Raw genomic sequence first — 20,295 nt, 5'->3', positions numbered from 1 at the left:
CCCACAAACAGTCGTGGATTGAGTAACCCAAATTATTATTATTTGCACAACAACAATATAAGATACGCATTACTGGCACATAGACCCAATAATAATAATAATAATCAATATTCATTATTCAAGGGTACACCAGTTCCAGTTAAATAAGACAGCATTGCACACGTTCATAGTAAAACGTAAGGTGAAGGTACATGCACATAGCTCAGCTGCATTTCTTTATGTAATTTCATTCACACACTGTATTATACACTCACACACACTGTGCATTCACACTGTATTATTCACACTGTGTTGCACGCTCACACGCTGACTCAGTGACGTCAATGACTGGAGGCCAGCGCGCTCCCGGAGCAGGGAAACGTCATCAACACGCGACGCCCTGGGTGCTGAGCGCGTGTCGCCGCCGCTGAACAACAGGCGGGAACAGAGGGGAGTGAGACAGAGGGACAGCAAACCAGAGGGAGAGGGGAGATAGCCGGGAGAGCAGAGGGACAGAGAGGGAGAGAGAGAGAGAGAGAGGTGAGTGACTGCGGTGGCTGATCAATGAGCTCCCACCGACTGAGCAATGGCCGGACCCAGAGCGGCAGTAAGTGGTTTCCTCAGGTGGAGGTGACTGGCAGCTCACAAGTTGACACCGACATTGCCTTTGCCTGTGCGGCTTATGGTGCAGAGTCACAGCTTTAATATTCATCTACAATCGAGAGGATCGTTTCTTACCTTCAAAAGCTGGTTCTGAGCCCGGGTTTAGATTATTGACGTTTCACCGGCCAGTCCGGGTCACCTGACAGTCCGGGACTGCTTGGGACAGGAGGATTACCTTCATCAATGAACTCTTATCACCCAACTGCTTCTCCCCCCCCCCCCCCCCCCCCCTCCCCACACAGTCACATACACTGATCGTGTACCGAAACAGGGCGAGTCGGCAGTGTAGGCATTAAGAATCCTCTCGGGCAGAGTGATCACAATATGATTGAATTCTGCATTAAGTTAGAGAGGGAGATAGTTAAATCCGAGGCAAGTATTCTGAACTTAAATAGGGCTAATTTTGTAGGTATGAGGAAAGATTTAGGTAAAATGGACTGGAGAATAAGATTAAGAGGTAAAAATGTAGACCAACAGTGGCAAATATTTAAGGATGTAGTGCAAAATTCTCAGCGGTCACATATTCCCTTGCGGAATAAGAGTACTACAGGGAAAGCAATTCATCAATTCATCTGCCTGGAATTGAACTCGGGTCTCTCACTTGCAAAGCGAGTGCTCTAACCACTGAGCTACAGGACTCCATTTTTTTAATGATGACATTAAAAAAAATGCAGCGCGACATAGATAGGTTAGGTGATTGGGCAGGTAGGTGGCAGATAAAGTATAATGTAGGGAAGGTGAAGTCATCCACCTTGGTAGCAAAAACAGTAGAGCGGGTTATTTTTTAGAAGGGGAGAGATTGGAATGTGTTAGCGTCCAGAGGGATGTGGGTGTCCTTGTACACCAATCACAGAAAGTTAGTCTGCAGGTGCAGCAGCAATTAGGAAGGCGAACGGTATGTTAGCATTCATTATGACAGGATTAAACTATAAGAGTAGGGAAGTCTTGCTGCAACTTTATAGGGCCCTGGTGAGACCACACCTGGAATACTGTGTGCAGTTTTGGTCTCCTTACTTAAGAAAGGATGTACTTGCCTTGGAAAGGGTGCAGCGTAGATTTACTAGGTTAGTACCAGGGATGAAGGGGATGAGTTACGAGGATAGGCTGACCAATTTGGGCCTATATTCTCAAGAATATAGAAGAATTAGAGGGGATCTTATAGAAACCTATAAGATCATCAAAGGGTACGATAGAATAGATAGTGGGAGATTGTTTCCCCCGGTTGGAGAAACTAAAACCAGGGGTCACAACCTTAAAATCAGGCCAGCCCTTACGCACTGAGTTGAGGAAGAACTTCTTCACTCAAAGGGTGGTGAATGTATGGAACTCACTACCCCAAAGGGCTGTTGCCGCTTAGTCCTTGAACATATTCAAGACTGAGATAGATAGATTTCTTATTGCAAAAGGGATTAAGAGATATGGGGATAAGGCAGGGTTATGGTATTAGCTTGAGTTAGATTAGAAGATCAGCCATGATTGAATGGCAGGCAGAATCGAAGGGCCGAATGGCCTACACCTGCTCCTACATATTATGACTGTATCCTCTCCTTTTCATCATCTACGTGCTCTCACTTGGTGATGTCATTCACATGGTAATATTTTAAAAGAAATAGAAATGCAGAGAAATCTACATGTCAACATATATAAATCTTTAAAGATGGAAAATAATTAAATAATTATTTGGGGAGAACAAGTTTGCGAGGCTATGGGGAAAGTAGGGGAGTGGGATTGATTTGGATAGCTCTTTTCAAAGACTGGCACAAATATGATAGGCTGAATGGCCTCTTGTGCTGTAAAAACTATGATTCTATGATTCAGGTGGTCAAAGCTGTGCAGAAAGCTCAAGGAATACTTGGTTGTGATATGGCTGAACTTTAATTTTTGAATGAAAATGATAAAGTGGTTGGTACAAACTAAGGCATTGTTGATTGCTGACCTGCCTGGTCTGGCTCATCTCAATCTGGCCCATCCTAGTCAGGCTTGAAAGTCAGTTAGGTAGAATTACACTAGCTAAAAAAAACAGATAATTGTTGAATACTGTATTTTAAATTTCATGAAAATTTGGAGTTTCTTTTGGTTAATGGTATTTGTTTTTCTCCAACAGAGGTTGCCACACAATTCTGTATATTTTCCTGGATGACAGATATCTTACACTTTAATATCAGATCTGGATTTAGCAGGCGTACAATAAAAGATCAACCTCCGAGAACTGAAATCGAGTTGAAAGTTTGAACTGGAAAGATGAAGTTAATCCTCTCAAGCGTCGTGAATGGATGTCGCCTCGGCAAATTGACTGAAGTAGGACGGAATGGCACTAAAACCATAGACTTTCCTGGTTGCCTGCTTTATACCCGGACAGGTTCAGCCCCACATCTGACCCATGATACGCTCCATTTGATCGAAAAAGTACCTGAACCTGTGCAGCTAACACTGCCAACGCTGTATGTTTAAGTATAAAATCATGTCTTTTCACAATGAATTTTGAATTCTTACTGGTTGAATCAGAGACCTATTCCTTGTATAATAATAATGCTTGCTTTGATATAGTGCATAATCACATCTTCAAAACGTCTTGAAGCGCTTCACAGAATAATAATAATAATAATAATAATAATAATAATAATCCTTGCATTTGATATAGCGCGTTTCACGTCGGGAGGACGTCCCAAAGCGCTTCACAGAACACACTGTAAAGTGAATTGACTGTATATTTGTGGGCGAACGCTGCAGCCAATTACGCACAGCAATGTCCCACAAATAGTCGTAGATTGAAAATGACCAATTTATTATTGTTTTTGGAGGGATTATTATTAGGCGTGTGGAGTAAGGAAACTTGCCCAAGGTTTCGCCCTGCCTGGAATATATTGTAAAGTGAATTGACTGATTTTTGTGAGTGGAACAAGGCAGCTAATTGCGCACAGGGTTCCTGACTTGGTTTGTTTAGTGGCTCATGCAACCATCTGTTGACTAACATCAGTGAGCGACCAACTGTCCTCAACTTCAGACTAATGCAGTGGGAGTGAGAAATATGATTCCAACTTCCACATAGGAACAGGAGTAGGCCATTCAACCCCTCAACCTATTCTGCCATTGTATTAGATCATGATCTGTATTCAACTCCATTTACCTGCTATTGCTCGATATCCCTTGATACCCTAACCCTTGATACCCATAACAAAAATCTATTGACCTCAGTCTTGAAAATTTTGATTGATCCAGCATCCACAGCCTTTTGGGGGAGAAAGTTCCAGATTTCCACTACCTTTTGTGTGGAAAAAGATCATACGGAAAGTAATATTTCTTTGCTTCCATCAATGTAAATAGTATCATAGGCAGTGGACTGTTTCAAAGGGAAATTGACCTCAAGTTTGACCAAATATGTGACCGTTGTTTGTCTGAGATGTGCCGATGTATACTGATTCTTTACTTGTTCTTTCAGAGCTGAACATCATGAAGTTTTGGAAGCATATAAGGAAGGAATTGGAAAATTCATAGGTATTCATTCAATTTTAGAAACTGACTGCTCTTTCCTTTGGTTAAACAAATATGTTCAGTTTGTACACTTTAAATTCTATCCAAGTTATACAGGGTGACTAAAAAGTCATGATACTATTACAATGTCTAATAAGTCTTCAAGAAATTATGACTTTTTTAGATAATAGGGTAGTTATCATGACTTTTTGGTCACCTTGTAGTATCACTAACGGTGCATGTTTTCAACATATGTCAATGGTTGCCTTTACCATGAGTATTGGTCAGGAGTCAAAAGGACTAGTCATATTGCCCACATGACTGAGGAAATAAAGATGTGACACTTTATAAGTATTTGCTATAAATCGTATTTCAGTATGATGCTTTTCCTTTAGTGAAGAAAGCTTGTTGGGATCTAATGTCCACTTCGATGACACATCGTACAGGGCAAAAGCTTAGGCCTTCGCAGCTCATTTCCCCCCTGCTCGGGTCCTGACCCAACTGTCCAGCGCCTTGGGACGTCCTCCCTACGTGAAAGGCGCTCTATAAATGGAATCTTCTTGTTGTTGTATTGCATTATGTTTTTCACTATTATCAGTGTTTTGGTTTATTGAGTAGGTTGTGTTTCTTGAACAGGCATGCCAGACTCCTTACTGTACTGTTCCTTACATGATGCAGCCAGCCCCTGTCCATCAGGGTACAATACAAACAAGGTACAATTTGAAGTAATTTACCGTTGTGGCAAGATTATTTGAAATAAGTTTCCTTATTAATTTACTACAGTATTTAATAGATGCTGCTCTAGCTGATTATTGCCACTGCAGTTTAAGGCAGTACACCAAAATCCAAAACTTAAGAGTATAGTGATGAAGGTCTTTTGCTGGGTCAGATGTAATTTTTAAAATAATATTTAAAAGTTAGAAGAGTTGAAGAATGTTCCAATAAATGCTCTACCTGCTATAGTACTCAGGGATAAGTCTACTGCAGCTCACCAGAATGAGGTTAAAAAGTGCTTGTTGGGGAAAAGGCAGCATAAATAGCTTCTCTGCGCGAAAAAAAGCACCTTAGGACATAACATTTATCTCCTCAGGGAACCCCCTTTATATCTCTGTCTCACAAGAACTCGGCTCCCACCTGAGAACTCATTAGAGCTTAGTTCTCATGGGCCTGATGACATACAGGGGGTTCCCTGGAGGGGATACACTTTACATTCCCGAGGACAATTTTTTTGTGTGAAGTGCCATTTATGCTGCCATTTTCCCAATGAGTCATTTTCTACTTTGCTGTGCAATTTACTTTCCCCTGTGCACTGCTCAGGTAAACATCTTTTAGGAAGATTTCACTTTAACCCATAAGCACTGAAAATGTTCTAATCCCAGTCTCCCACTGCAGTGATGTAATCATTAAAATTTATATCCCTTTTATTCAACTTCATAACTTTCGTAAATCATAATGAGATCATTTTGGTAGAAAGTGGCTGTTTTAATACTTGTAGTCCTATTTTGTGTGTTTTATTTGTGGTGCTTTACATCAATCATGATATTATGCACCTTATTCAGTAATGCTTCCACAGAAATATCAGTAATAGCTATCTGAGAACTGGATAGGTCCACTGACCATGCTTCTGGTGAATTGTGTGGTGATGCAAATAACACCTGATATCTTGTTCTCTTTTACTTACCCTCCTCACTGAGGTGAGTGTATTGTTTAATGCTCAGGCAATAATATATGCATTGTCTACAGAAGAAATGTAATTCAAATTGAAACAACATACTTGAGATAAAGTGTAATAATAAGGGTGACGTGCAATGCAGATGACCTGTTATTGACATTGATGGAACTTATAACCAGGTAATGGACATTTTGATGCAGTTTGTAACAAATTTTTGAGCTTTATCTAACATTCAATATTAGTTTGAATGTTGTTCGTAATTCAGTTTGCAAATACAAATGCTGGTCTAATTATTAAGTTGTGCTGGGTTTGTTAACTGTTTTAAAGTTTTTTTTATATAACCTGTGTTAATGCCTACTGGACAGACTGTATCAGTCTGGGGTGGAGGTGGACGTATTGAACTAACAGTATCTAAGTTCATGGAGATACAACAAGCCTTCAAACCTGACTGGTACCAGTGCATGGCAGATGGGGAACTTCTGCCTCCAGGAACTTCAAGAAAGAGGGCAAAGAAATCTGTGGATCGTACGCTGGCCTTTCTGGATGGTTGCCTTGAGATGCATAAGAAATCTGAGGTAAACATCAGAGCTGGAACATAAGCACCTGCAGCTTGTTTAACAGGCTTCCTGAGCAGCTGTTGTTGCCTGTTTAAGACCATAAACTTTATCAATGCAGCAATTTTTATACAGAGGATATGGTGCAGAGTTTGTTGAATATGACATTTGATTATGGCTAAAATTATACCAGAGCCTTCACTTGTATAATAACCATTAATATTCAATAATTTACTATGTAGTACAGTATTCTGTCAACATCATGTGCCTATCGGGTTTTGTGCAATTTTGTTAAATTGTAAATGAGCTTATATTTTACTAGTTATAGTTCTCTTAGGTGTGTTTTATTGGTGGTGATTTACATCACCCTTCATGTTGTGCTGTTCACCTGCAAATTTGCTTACAAACTACACTGCTACTGCACTTTATTGTACATCCCATTAAGTGCTTGGAGACTCCTCCCCCATGAAAGTTACTTTAAGAAATGCAAGGATTATTATTTTACTGTTAAACAAATTATCAGATCACAGTAGTTCCTCACAGTAATCCAGCGAAGACATGGCTCTATAGTTCTGTAATTTATTAATTAAAATGAGAATATAACCATAAACAAATAGTATTTTGAAATGTTGAATCTTTCTTGAGAAAATGTTGCAAGGCAATCAATCTGAAGAGTTAAAACATGAATTGCAAAGACCATATTTGTATTACAATGCTAAAGTTACCTAGTGTTGAACATTGCAGCTAAACCATAACAAATTGAAAATTCAGTCAGATAATAGAAATGCTTTAGTAGTTTTTTGCTGAGCATTTGCGCTGTAAATGGAGGCCTGCTGGTTTTAATATAAGGTTGAAGGTGGAGACTGGTTATATTTGTACATCCTGATGTCATTGCACTTAATGAAAATACAATTATTTTTTAAATGAAATAAGATTGTGTATTAACATTTATAGTGTACTTATGATTGTGACATACAGTTGCAAGATTAGGTTTAGGAACAACTAATACGAGTCTAAACATTAAACTGAGGCAGAACATACTAAAGCAGAGCAAACTGAGTCCCAATACCTTTTTTACAGTCTTATGAGAAATTCTTCATTTAAATAAAATAATAATCCTTGCATTTGATATATTGCCTTATCACGTCTTTGAGATATCTCTAATTGCTTTGCAGAATATACTGCAAAGTGAATTGACTGTATTTTGTGAGTTAATTCATTAATCAGCAATGTTAGTTTTCACTCAGTGTGGTGCATTGATACACTGCATGAAGAGTTTCACTTAGTAATGAGGGAAGGGCAGCAGACAAACAGGAATTTGTTTGAAACATGGGAGGACCATATTATCTGAATGGGCAACAACAGTCTTTTAAGAGATGTGAAAGGTCAAACATCACAGTTATACTCTAAAACTGATCTCGTAGGTAGCTCTAACATAAAATCTGAAATGTTTCCCAAAATCTCTCTGACTCCTTAGATGTAAGTAATGTCAAGTACATGTGAATAAATAGGCCTTGAAGTAAGTGGGAAGAGAATATTCAGCCAAGTTTTCAGATGGGTGCAATAATAATAATTCTTGCATTTGATATAGCGCTTTTCACGTCTTCTAGACTTCTCAAAGCGCTTCACAGAATATATTGTAAAGTGAATTGACTGTATATTTGTGGGCAAATAAATATTTTTTTGAGGGATTAATATCCCTGGAAAAGCGAGCCGCCAATCGAATAACAGCTGGGTTTCTACTTACTGCTATGTAAACAGAGGTATGGGAAGTAAGGAAACTTACCCAACATTTCGCCCTGGCGGGAATAGAACCCAACTCTCATTTGCAAGACGATTGCTCTAACCACTGAGCTACAATTTGATTTGGGGAATGTTATAAACATGGGTTTGTGTTTCAATCTGAATTGCTACAGATAAACACTGGATTTCTCAGTGTGGTGCCAATCCCACACAGATCAGCCCACTTTGTTTTTTTGATGGCAGATGGATGACTAAATACATTAAATGCCAGTTTGACTTGTATTGTATAGCTACAGGTATATGTTTCTTATGATATGGGAATAATGTGTATTTTATTGGAGTAAAATTTAGAACTGTGGTAGGCCAATTAAGATTGCTCTGTCATTCAACTCTGTTATATTTTCCTTTTTGCATTCCTCAGTATACCTTGATATGTTTACTTCACAAGTATGGATCTACTTCCCTCCCTTGAATAAAAATGTTCTGGTTTCAACATTTAAATGGCTTACTTAGCCTCTTGCATTTAAGATTTTACAGCAGGAAGAGGGGTTTCCTTTTTTAAATACCTTGATTTTTTAAAAAAAGACCTCAATCAACAACAACAACAACAAGATTCCATTTATAGAGCGCCTTTCACGTCGAGAGGATGTCCCAAGGCGCTGTACAGTTGGGTCAGGACCCGAGCAGGGGAGAAATGGTCAGGGTGAGGGGAAGGAAGGGAGGGAGCGAGGTGGGGGTAGAGAGTCGAGAGGGGAGCTGAAGGCACGGTCAAAGAGAAAGGTCTTGAGACCGGCCTTGAAGGAGGAAAGGGAGGAAGCGGCGAAGGCACTGGGGGATAGAGTTCCAGAGCCTAGGGGCTGAGAGGCTGAAGGCCCGGCCACCGATGGTTGGGGCGGGAGATGTGGAGCAGACTGGAGCCAGAGGAATGGAGGGTACGGGCAGGTAAGTAGGGGGATAGTAGGTCGGAGAGGTAGGAGGGAGCAAGGCCGTGAATGGCCTTGTAGGTGAGGACGAGGATCTTGAATTCGATCCTCTGGGGGATGGGGAGCCAGTGGAGGCGAGCGAGGGTGGGAGTGATGTGGTCGCGAAGCCTGGTGCGGGACAGTACACGAGCTGCAGAGTTCTGAATGACCTGCAGCTTGTGGAGGGAGGTGCCGGGAAGGCCGGCGAGGAGAGAGTTCCCAGAGTCCAGCCTTGAGGTGATAAATCAGTTCTTAAACTTTTAAGCTTTGGTAAACGTAATCCACATTTGCCAAGCCTCTCATAAAATCATTGATATTGCAGCCTAGGGGGAAACCAGTTAGCCCATTAAGTGTAGGCTGATGCTCAATCAGCCACTGGAGCCAACTACTCTAATCTGAATTCTGTACTCTTTCCCTGTAACCTGTTATATTCTTTTCCTTCACATGTTTATCTATTGAAGCTAATATATTTTATCCCAGGTGTGATCCTGATGAATCATAGATGGTTTAGTGAAATTGTAACACCTTCTATTCCAATAATGCTTAGAATAATTGAATGACTTTTCAGTAAAGGAGATTTGGTGGAACAGAGGGAAGCCTGCATTGGCTATTATACAGATTTGAATATTTATCCTTCTTTTAGGTGTTGAAGAATACTGAGATCATAGGTGTGGTTGAAGGAGGGGACGTTCTTGAGGAGAGACTGAGATCTGTCAGAGAAACCATTAAGCGACCAGTTGGAGGTTTTCTTCTAGATGGTTTCCATGGAGATGATGTACCAAATGATTTCAAACTGAGCTTGCTTTCCTCAGTCACAGCAGAACTGCCTGAAGAGAAACCTAGGTAAGGAAATGAACAGTGAAGCTATACGCAAAACGTAAAATACTGCAGATGCCGGAAATCTGATCAAAAGCCTCTCCCTCCCAACATGCCCAAGTTGTGACGGAGGGTCGTGGACCTGAAACTTTGATTCACTTTCCTTTCTCCATAGATGCTGCCTGACCTGCTGACTGTTCCCATTGACTTCTGGTTTTATGTTAGTGAAACTATAACTGTGTCTAAAATGAACTACTCATAGCATGCTAATTCTGATTCTGTGGAGTCCTGTATCTTAGTGGTTAAAGCACTCCCATCCAAGTGAGAGGACATGGGTTCAATTCCTGGGCAGGGTGATGTGTTGTTCCATATGCCTATGTTTACCTAGCAGTAAGTAGGAACCCGGTTGTTAATCGATTGGCAGATCGCTTTTCCAGAGGTAATAATCCCTTTTTTTAAAAAAACAATAATTTGGTCACTTAATTCACCACTATTTGTGGGACACTGCTGTGTGAAATTGGCTGCCACATTTGGCCCACAAAATATACAGTCAATCCACTTCACAGTGTATTCTATGAAGCGCTTTGAGATGTCTCGTAGATGTGATAAGGGTGCTATATTCTTTGGAATTTTAGAAAAAAAATTGTGGAGGACATTGTGTATTCCTACAGTCAATGCATGTTTTATATGAAGGGCAAGAATTTTCCTCAATTACTTCCTGGATCTTTTAATCAGAAGTTGCTGACTCAGTCCACGACTGTTTGTGGGACACTACTGTGCGCAATTGGCTGCTGCGTTTTGCCCACAAAATATACAGTCAATTCACTTTACAGTATATTCTGTGATGCGCTTTGAGACGTCTCGAAGATGTGATAAAGTGCTATATCAAACACAGTTATTATTATATCAAATGCAAGGATTAGTATTATTGTTGCTGGACACTAGGTGGGACCAGTGAACTTATGAACAAAACGTGATGGTGATAAGACTGTTGGGCATCACATATCATTTTAGTAATAAAGAACTTGCATTTTTAAAAGCATCTTATCACAGTATAACACCTTTACAACTCTAAAGTAAATACTATAGTCTGTCCTTGGCCAGGGGACCAGGAGAAACTCACTTCTCGTTTTGAAAGTGTCAAGGGATGTTTTTACAAGCAGATGAGACCTTGGTTTAATGTCTCATCTGAATATTGGAACCTCTGACAATGAAATGCTCCCCAAGGTCTGCATTGGAGATTAAGCCTGGACTGAGAGCTCAAACCTCGACAGTCTTGAGTCCAAGGCAAGAGTGCTGCCAACTGACACTCATCAATATTTGCAGTCATTTTAACACAAAAAATAACAAAAGTGAAGTGTTTGTGTTGTTAATTATTTTCTAATTTGTTCAATTTTTCTATAATTTTTCTTTATTAGGATGATCCATGGGATTGGGAAACCAGATGAAGTGTTGGAGTGTGTAACGAGAGGCGTGGACTTGTTTGAGGGATTTTTCCCCTACAAGATGACTGAACAGGGGAGAGCTCTGTCATTCAATTTCAAATACAAAATGGACCCAGAGACGGAAGGTATTAGTTAAAACCCTTCAAAGGTTTGGATCAGTGACAGTACATGAACTCAGATAACTTTGGTCTCCATAGAGAGCAGAGTATAGGGCAAAGATGGGGGAGACAACCCCAGTGTGAGAGGCACTATTCAAATATAATTTATTGTTGCTGATGTTGTTGTCGACGCAACAGCTGACAAGACTACAGAAGGCAAAGCGGGGTGACATCAAAGCACACTGGGCTGCGTGGGTCAAAGATGGGGAGAAGTGAGAGCAACTGGAGGAATATGTGAGGCAACATTAGAATTTTTATAGCAGACTGAGGAACATGGCAATAGCAACAAGGGATACTGGGATAAGTAGATTCAGAACAGGTTGTCGAGAATTACTTTTATGAAGTAAGTTATTTCCAGTCTCTTCTGTGTGGATAAACTTTTATTTGTGCTGCATTTACTCTGTTACAAATGTTCTCGTGTACCTCCTGGTAAGCGGAGAGGCATATAAGAGAGCAGACAACACATGGGATACCTCTGAAGCATTAAAGCATAAACTTTCTAACATTTCTATTGGAACTACTTAGTGCTTTACTGTTCTTAATGTAAAGAAACTGATAAATAACTGCTTTTTAAAAATTTAAGCAAGCACCATTGCTTAAGTTTTGAAAATTGTTTAGAAGTTATTTACAAAATACAGTAAATTCCTGATAACTCTGGTTTAATTTATCATTACCACTTAAAGTTCATGCTGTCAATGTCCCATGCAAATAATTAATAATTGTTAGTAATACACTTTACTTGTCGTTCCACTTAACACGTAACTAATTACCTTCTAGAAATTCTTGTAAGTACTTACAATGTAAAATTTATTGGATAACTCATCCTATAAGATGGCGTGGTAGAGATTTGGCACACATGATTAAATGCATCGCAGAAGTGTCTGGTTTATTGGAAGGCTACGCCATGATCTCCCACCCCGCCTCCCACCCTATTGTGTCACAGGATAGGGCGGGAGGCCACAGCACAGCTCTCCAATAGACCAGAGGCCTCTGTGATACGTCTGAGCATGCGTGCCTAACCTCTGCTGAGCGCCTCGTCACTGGGCTCTTTTTCCCCTTTGAGTTACAAATTATCCAGAGTTTTCTGTAACTCTATAGTTTCAACATTTTCTTTTTTGAATTGTGATTAGATTTGTGAACTGCACAGGGAAATATTTGGAGGAACAACTGACAAAACGTTACTCAGGATCTAGCAGTTCTGGATGTTCTAGCATTGTTTGTTGTAGGTTATACCTGCAACAAGCAATGATTTATTTAGCAAAGCTTTCAATGTAAAACACTACACCAAACACTTTGCACTTTGTAAAAGTGCCAGTGCCTAGGACTGAAGTTCTGGAGCAAATCCAGATTCCTACATTGATCAGAAGAACAGCTCTGTTCCATTTGTGAGAAACTTGATATCATCAAAGAGTTGGTAATTTTTGGCTCAGTATCTAGCATTCTTCTGAGTTAGACTGTTATGTTCCCAGAGTGAGACTTCTAGTACATGAATGATTCTTGTTACATAAATGGTGAGGTCCGTGTATGAGGAGAATTGTTTGACTTCCAAGAGCCACAGCTGCTTTTGAGCCTTGTTTGTGCTCTATAAAGTGCTGCAAGTATCACTTGAGTTTCCTTGACGTCTGGGAATTTACTTCAAGTTAAAGACTTATGTAGACATGTTGCGTTTTGGTGTTATATTTAAAATGTAGCTTTCAAAGAAATGTGCTCTGGGCATTGGGTATTCATCATAAACCTGAGAGAGACTTGCAATTTATGCCACTGCATCTTACTGAGTGAGTTGTGTACCTTTTGCCTGTGTACCTAAATCAATCCCGATTCACACTTCTCACTGTCATCTAAATTTTTTCCAAGTTCTACAGTTTAATGAATTAGAAACAATTTTAGTCAATTGCAGGGAAAATTAAGAGCAATTGTTTCTGCGTATTATGTGGATACCATAGAATCAGAAAATATTGTGTGGTAGCTGTTTTTTATAAATAAACAATGGACTGTAGCCAAATCAAAACCCTAATAGTGTAGTGGGGTCTCCTCTTGGTATTAGTGGAGTAGTTACTGCTCTGAAATACCTGATCTGAGGTTGAGGCTGACACTAGGTGATTGGAGCATTTCTTTCTTCAGTATTGTGCTTTAAAGTGCAAAACTTCACAAAAAGATCACGGCAACACATGTTAGAAACACAGAAAAAGAGTGAGGGAGAAGAGGGAAAGGAGTCTTCGGAGCAATTAGCAAAATGCTAATTTGTACACAATACAAACTTTAGTGAAACGAGATCCCGTGCCTCACCCAAAGTGGCCATTAATCATGTGTGAATGCTAGCAAGCTGTTCAACTGTAATGGCAATATAGTGTGACCTCACCCGACAGGATTATTATTAATCTATGCTAGTTTTATTTGCCTGGATAGTTTTGCCTGTTCTCAAGTCTTTACTGTTTTCAGAAGAGAAACAGAGCTTCATTGTCCTTTACTGACCTTCCTGCATTGTCCTGCCCCGTTGAACATGATATTTATTTGTGTCAAGTGGTTCCCATTAAGTCAGAATCCTTTGCTTACTAACCTTTTTAACTGAGGTTTTGCAGTGACTAGGAAACAGCTATAAAATAATCCATGTATAGGGGACGGTTAGAAGCCACGGTCAGAAGCAAAGTTTGCACTCACTGAAGATAGTCTGATCTAATATTATACAAAAATAGATTTTATCATGGATCCGACAAAATAATGAAATTCTGTTCACCAAAGACCATTCAGGTAATTTCAGGGCTGCTGAAAACTATAGACAAGTGCCTGGAATCTATTTGGACTATCGCTTCCTTTATGGGAGTTCAAATTACTATGACTCTTCCCCCACCCCACCTCCCGTACAATTAAAGCCTTTTTAATTGTTTTAATCCTGAACATATTTATATTAAAAATATGTTCTCTTGTTTCCATGTTAATAAACCTTCACTAAAGTTTGTATTATGTACAATAACAGGGTTGTAGGAAATGGCAGGAAGATCAAGTAGCACAAATAGAATTTTGCTCACTAAGCAGAATTTATGTCAGATTACAGGGATTTGCTGTCACTATCATTTGTACCTTTATATTAAGAATATATATTGTATGTAAGATTTAAAACTGTGTATCAGTGAGAGATATAAAGCTACTATACAGTAAGTGGATATGTGTGAACAGAAGGGAGTCAAATAACTTGTGAGTTCCTCTAACTTTGCTGACTGTTCAAGGTGCCCTGAACATATGTACGATTGCACATACTGCCGCAGGCTCATCTCTAGTTGATAGGGCTCTGCTGATAACACAAACCATGTGCAGTCCCTGGGAGACCACTCTAATTGGTCGAGAGCTGGAAGTTGTCCCTCATGATATGCACCTGAAGCAGAATAAGGCAGCGTGGCACAATAGTAGTACTCTCACCTCTGAATCAGAAGATTATGGGGAATTCAAACCCCACATCAGGACTTGGAATCACATAGTCTTAGCTGACTTTCCTCCCCCAATGCAGTGCTGAGAGTGTGTTGTATTGTCAGATGTGCTGTCCTTTGGATGAGACGTTAAGCCAAGGTCCCGTCTCCTGTTCAGCTGGACGTTAAAGATTCCATGGCACTATTTGAAAAGAGAAGGAAGGTTTTCCCGGTATTTTGGCCAACAATCCCCCAAATAATAAAAAAAATGGTTACTCACTCCATGGCTGGTTGTGGGACATTGTGTGCAAACTGGCTACTGCATTTTGCTCATAAAATATGCAGTCAATCTACTTTACAGTATATCCTGTGAAACTCTTTGTGACGTCTCAATGACATGTTAAGGCGATATCAAATGCAAGGATTATTATGATTATTAATGAACAAAAGTCAACTCAAAATCTTGCACTGGGAGCACAAACTCTTAATTATTCTTAGCCAGACAAATTTCTGGCAAGACTGTGGGCAAAAGACACATGCTTTAGCCAACATTCTGAGTGTGCTTCTGCCTCCAGATGTTAGGAAAAGATACTCGGAGGCAGCAAGCGTCTTGAAAGGGGATCACTCCTGTTTCTCCCTGTGTCGTACAATCCTATACCTCTATGACATTAAACAAACGGACGTAGGAGAACACCTGTCAGTCTGACTGAGCAATGCATGGACCATATGAGGATGTGTGACCTTTTTCTGTCCATAGAACAACCATTACATAAATGGTCCCAGACTTCACTTACCTGCCCAAGCATCCAGAATATTATACAACTGAAATAATGCAAGCATTATCATCAAACATTTTAACCGATCTGTGGCATGAAAGAATTTCAAACAAATTGAATTTTTTGTTGCTGTTTCTCACTGCACTAACTGTCAAATTATTACACAAAGTACAAAACTAATGCAATAATTGGCAAATGACTCTCTTTGGTTTAATCTGCAATTTTTAGATTTAAGATGGCATTAGTCTGAATACATTGTACAGCACAGGGTGACAATCAGGTACTTGGGGAGAATGTAATTGTTGATTTTATTTTAGTTCTAGAAAAGACCAGCAATGGGGATAATGAGGTTGGCAGCAAAGGAGTGCCAAGTGAGGTAAACGAGACTCCCTTTACAATTGACCTGAAAAGAGAAAAGTAAGTCTTAACGTTATTTATTACGAATTCAGTTTTCTTCACTATAAGCACTAAAGCTACTTTACAAATGCTGTCTTTCTCAGCTGTACAGTGCTGTTATAGCAAGAATTTTTGCCCACAAATATCCAGTCAATTCACTTTACAGTCTATTCTGTGAAGTGCTTTGAGACTTCTATCCTGATTGGCTCGCGCAAGCGCCTCTGCACCTCAGGCTTTGAGAGCATCAACCGCCATGGCTGCACACTACAACTCACCAAGCCAGTCAGGAACCTAGGGGTCTTGTTCGACCCTCAACTGTCTTTTCTTCCTCACCTCCAAGCCATGACCCGCTCTGCCTTCCCTCACCTCCATAACATCGCCCGACTCCGCCACTACCTCACCCTTTGGCCGCTGAAGCTCTTGTTCATGCCTTCATCACCTCGAGGCTCGACTATGCAAACGCCCTGCTTGTCAGCCTTCCCAACTCCTCCCTTCACAGGCTGCAGATAATCCAGAACTCTGCAGCCCGTGTCCTCTCCCGCCCCAAACTTTGTGACCGCATCTCCCCCATTCTCGCCCGACTCTATTGGCTCCCTATCCTTCAAAGGATCCAGTACAAGATCCTGGTCTACAAAGCCCTCCATGGCCTCGCCCCACCCTACCTCTGCGACCTCCTAACCCCCTACCAACCCGCCCGTTCCCTCCGCTCAGCCGCTCCAGCCTGCTCCACTTCCCTCGACCCACCCGCCTCACCATTGGCAGGAGAGCCTTCAGCCACTCTGCCCCCAACCTCTGGAATTCCATCCCCCAGTCACTCCGCCTCACCCCCTCCTTAGCCTCCTTCAAGTCCCGCCTCAAGACCCTCCTCTTCGACCATGCCATCGGCCACCCCCTTCCCCTCCCTTCTCCCCCCCTGACCCCAGCTCTGGTTTGAAATACTGTACACTGTCTAGCGCCTTGGGATGTCCTTCCAACGTGAAAGGCAATATACAAATGTAATTTTGTTGTTCTAGAAGACATGAAAAGCACTATATCAAATGCAAGGATTATTATTATTAAACTGTAAACTTTTTAATATAGTGTATCTATTGATGGAGCAACCAGAACATTAACATTATATCGGATGTTATTCCAGAAAGGGGTTACTGTGTTTTCTTTAGCCTATGTGAATTGTGGTTGTTAAGGAGAAATGAACAAAATTATTCTCTGGTATCTCCCTTCTGAGCCATTGGACTGTTCCAGTTCTAATGAATGTACAGAGAGCTCCTCCATAGAACCTTGTAAATACAACCTTTTTAAAAATTATACAAAGGAGTAAGGGGCGGGTGGAGAGCAAAATTATGCTTATGTAAGTGAACTAGGAGCAATTGTAATTAGTAACACAAGACCACAAGATTAGTTCGGATGAAGAAGCCCCTTTGTCCATCTGATGTCATCCTTCAAGAATACTCATTCTCGCATCACACCATCAGGCTGCTTAGAGATACCCTCCATTTATGTTTGCTAACAAAAAAAATCACTCCAGAAAAACAGTGCTTTGAGATGTTTCAATGTATAAGATTCCATAAAGTGCAATTTTTCTCCCTCATATTTTGATGGTTCCAATTCATAACTTGTATTTTTATTTCAGATTTCGCGCTGACTTCAGCCCCCTGGTGGAGGATTGTCAATGTTACTGCTGCAAGAATCACACTCGTGCCTACATCTACCACCTTTTAGTGACAAACGAATTGTTGGCCGGCGTCCTGCTCATGATTCACAACCTCCAGCATTACTTTGGATTTTTCCAGTCAATCCGCGATGCCCTGAGAGACAACAAAATGCAGCAGCTGAAAGAACTCATTACAAAACAAAAATCGTAGCAAAGAATATGTCAGTAAATTGAATCGGAGATAAGTGCTGCATTACTGCATACATTACCCAGGCAGATGTGCGTTGCTTGCAGATACTATAATGAATTACTTGAGTCTTTGGATTTCTTACACCATGGATTAGTAATGGTGACTTTTGATATCCCGATAATTACTGCAGAGTTTGATCTCTTGAACTGCATCATGTTATGTAACATTTACATTACAATAATGTTTGACAGTTATACTGCAGCAAGAATATATTGTAATGTATGCCATATTTTAACTAACTTATTATGCATTTTAATGCAGCTGTGCAAAATTCTTACTTTAGAAGCCGTGATATAACTTATGAAACAAAAAGGTGCCTTTAAATACCAAAATGATGGTAACATTTCATGTGAATGGCATGACAGCTGCTCACAGAATCATAGTGCTGGGTACACGGCTGCTTGAGGTTTGACACAAGCAATTCGTTTTTAACATTCCTATTAATTTTACGTAATTGTGGCAGAGGTTCTCAGAAACTCAAGTAAGTGACAATTTAATAAATTTTAGCTAAACCCTGCTCAGAGTTTAACGATTTGTGTTTTGGTTGTTGTACACAATACATTTTTGACTGACAATCGAGGGGCAAGTTAGAGACTGTTTTGCTCACTAGCCTTTTCCCGGACTTTGCCGACATGGGATTGAAGGCTGTAAATTTCACAAACTGAAAGTTGCAATTAAGATAATAAATGTGTTTTATGAATGTTACAAGACATTTTTCTGTTGACAATGGGAAGAAAGTGTTTTCATGAAGAGCTAGGTGGCAGTATTGTGCAACACATTTATTTTCTTTGTAATAAAAAGTGACATGGTTTTTGCACTTAAATTTTTTTCCCTGAATAATTCAACACCTCACTTGCAAACAGCTTGGAGATTTGCTTTGCCAATTGAACAAAACATTATTACTTTTTGATATCTATAGGTAGAAGATGCTGCATATTGAAGAGCTTGACTTATTTGCTATTTAGTGAGCGTGTCTGCTGCAGTCATGTAACAAGTACACAAAGTATTCTGTACCCTCTGCGCTTGAAATTATTCATCTTTTTTTATCGCTTTTGTGTAACTATGCAAAAGAAAATGGATGCTTTCTACTAAGTTTGAAACATAGAGAGTGATGTTCCAGTGATTCTGAATGTGATCTTAATCATTGTCTAGTCAAGTAGTGACTGTTTTTGTAGGCAAACTCAATACAATACAAATGTACATTTCTATAGAGCCTTTCACATCAGAGGAAGTCCTAAGGCATTTAACACTCCTGACTTGGCAACCAAGATGGGCATGAAAGCCAGCAGGCATGAGAAGGGGGCAGTTGACTGAAAGTGTCAAAAGAAGCAGCTGTTTGCACCTGCAAGGTCCCACAAACAGCAGTGAGTCTAAATAACAAATTCATCTGGAAGATTGCTGGCCAGAACACTAAAAAGTACCATTCTATTTTCAAATGTCCTCCTGAAAATGGTCTCGCCTGGGACCAAAAGACAGCACCTCCAACTATTCTGACCTCTTGCAGTTCAATTTGATCTCTTGACTACCTGGCCAACACTGAATTGAAACCCCAGACTTCCCTTTTTCTGGATGTTAAGGTGTAATTTACAAAAGGAAATTGGTTGCAAGAGCTGTTTGAGCCATGGTACAATGGCCATTTATTCTGTTGGCATGCACATAGTGTAGATGGCTCCTGTCATGTTTTTCATCTGTATCTAGAAGAATTTGGATAATTTCCTGAGAGATTTGGTCGAGCACTGGTTCAGATTGGAAGAATCCTACAACCTTTATTGAAGTGTGGATTAAGTAGCTATACTGTAGTGAGGGTTTCAGGCCCTTCTTCGCAGAACAGCACATAAAGACTGGAAAGCACTGCTGAGAATATTGGAAAAGGAAGAAGAATGATCGTTGAATTGGCCATGTGATCTAATATACCATTTAATCACTTAGCTTACTCCATCCTGTGAATCTGTTTATCATTTGGTTCCCTGGACAGATCTGACAAGTTAAACTTTTATCCTTAAATTAAGTCCTGGGTAGTTTACATACTGAGCTTCCTCAGTACTGTAAAGGACCTCAGTAAGGATCACATTACAACCACTTCTCCTTAATGCACTTAAATGGTTGGGTTTCTTAACACATAATGGACATTCATTGTATTTCAGCTAGTAATTGGGAAGATATATATGTTTAGGTAACTAGCTAATTGCGTAATAGAAGGATTTCATGCAAAATTCTAAGTTTTAATAATAATCCTTGCATCTCAAACTGTTTCACAGTATATACTGTAAAGTGGATTGACTGTATTTTGTGGGCGAAGTTCTTAAAAAAGTCAACTTCCAAACAGAATGAATTTAAGAATATTTCACAACTCTGCTC

The 20,295-nt window shown here is 40.1% G+C and overlaps 1 protein-coding gene across 2 annotated transcripts; it reads left to right on the top strand.

Moving 5' to 3' along the window:
- Window positions 1-485: 485 nt before the first annotated feature.
- qtrt2 (queuine tRNA-ribosyltransferase accessory subunit 2) lies at window positions 486-18,760 on the top strand. 2 transcript variants are annotated; one of them, XM_042334512.1, is made up of 9 exons: window positions 486-519; window positions 2,749-3,083; window positions 4,082-4,137; window positions 4,750-4,826; window positions 6,151-6,360; window positions 9,688-9,887; window positions 11,279-11,430; window positions 15,958-16,057; window positions 17,667-18,760. In XM_042334512.1, the coding sequence occupies exons 2-9, from the start codon at window positions 2,884-2,886 to the stop codon at window positions 17,896-17,898; spliced, it is 1,227 nt and encodes a 408-aa protein (XP_042190446.1). In that variant the 5' UTR covers window positions 486-519; window positions 2,749-2,883; the 3' UTR covers window positions 17,899-18,760. The 2 variants fall into 2 exon arrangements, with proteins under 2 accessions (XP_042190446.1, XP_007899308.1); XM_007901117.2 differs by lacking the exon at window positions 486-519 and adding an exon at window positions 522-586 and having other exon boundaries at window positions 2,747-3,083.
- The last annotated feature ends 1,535 nt before the right edge of the window (window positions 18,761-20,295 follow it).

The sequence above is a fragment of the Callorhinchus milii genome, unplaced genomic scaffold (assembly GCF_018977255.1).
Source record: "Callorhinchus milii isolate IMCB2004 unplaced genomic scaffold, IMCB_Cmil_1.0 Scaffold4, whole genome shotgun sequence".
Taxonomy (NCBI): domain Eukaryota; kingdom Metazoa; phylum Chordata; class Chondrichthyes; order Chimaeriformes; family Callorhinchidae; genus Callorhinchus; species Callorhinchus milii.
The sequence above is the reverse complement of the archived record's forward strand: the minus strand, read 5'-3'. Positions and strand labels throughout refer to the sequence as shown.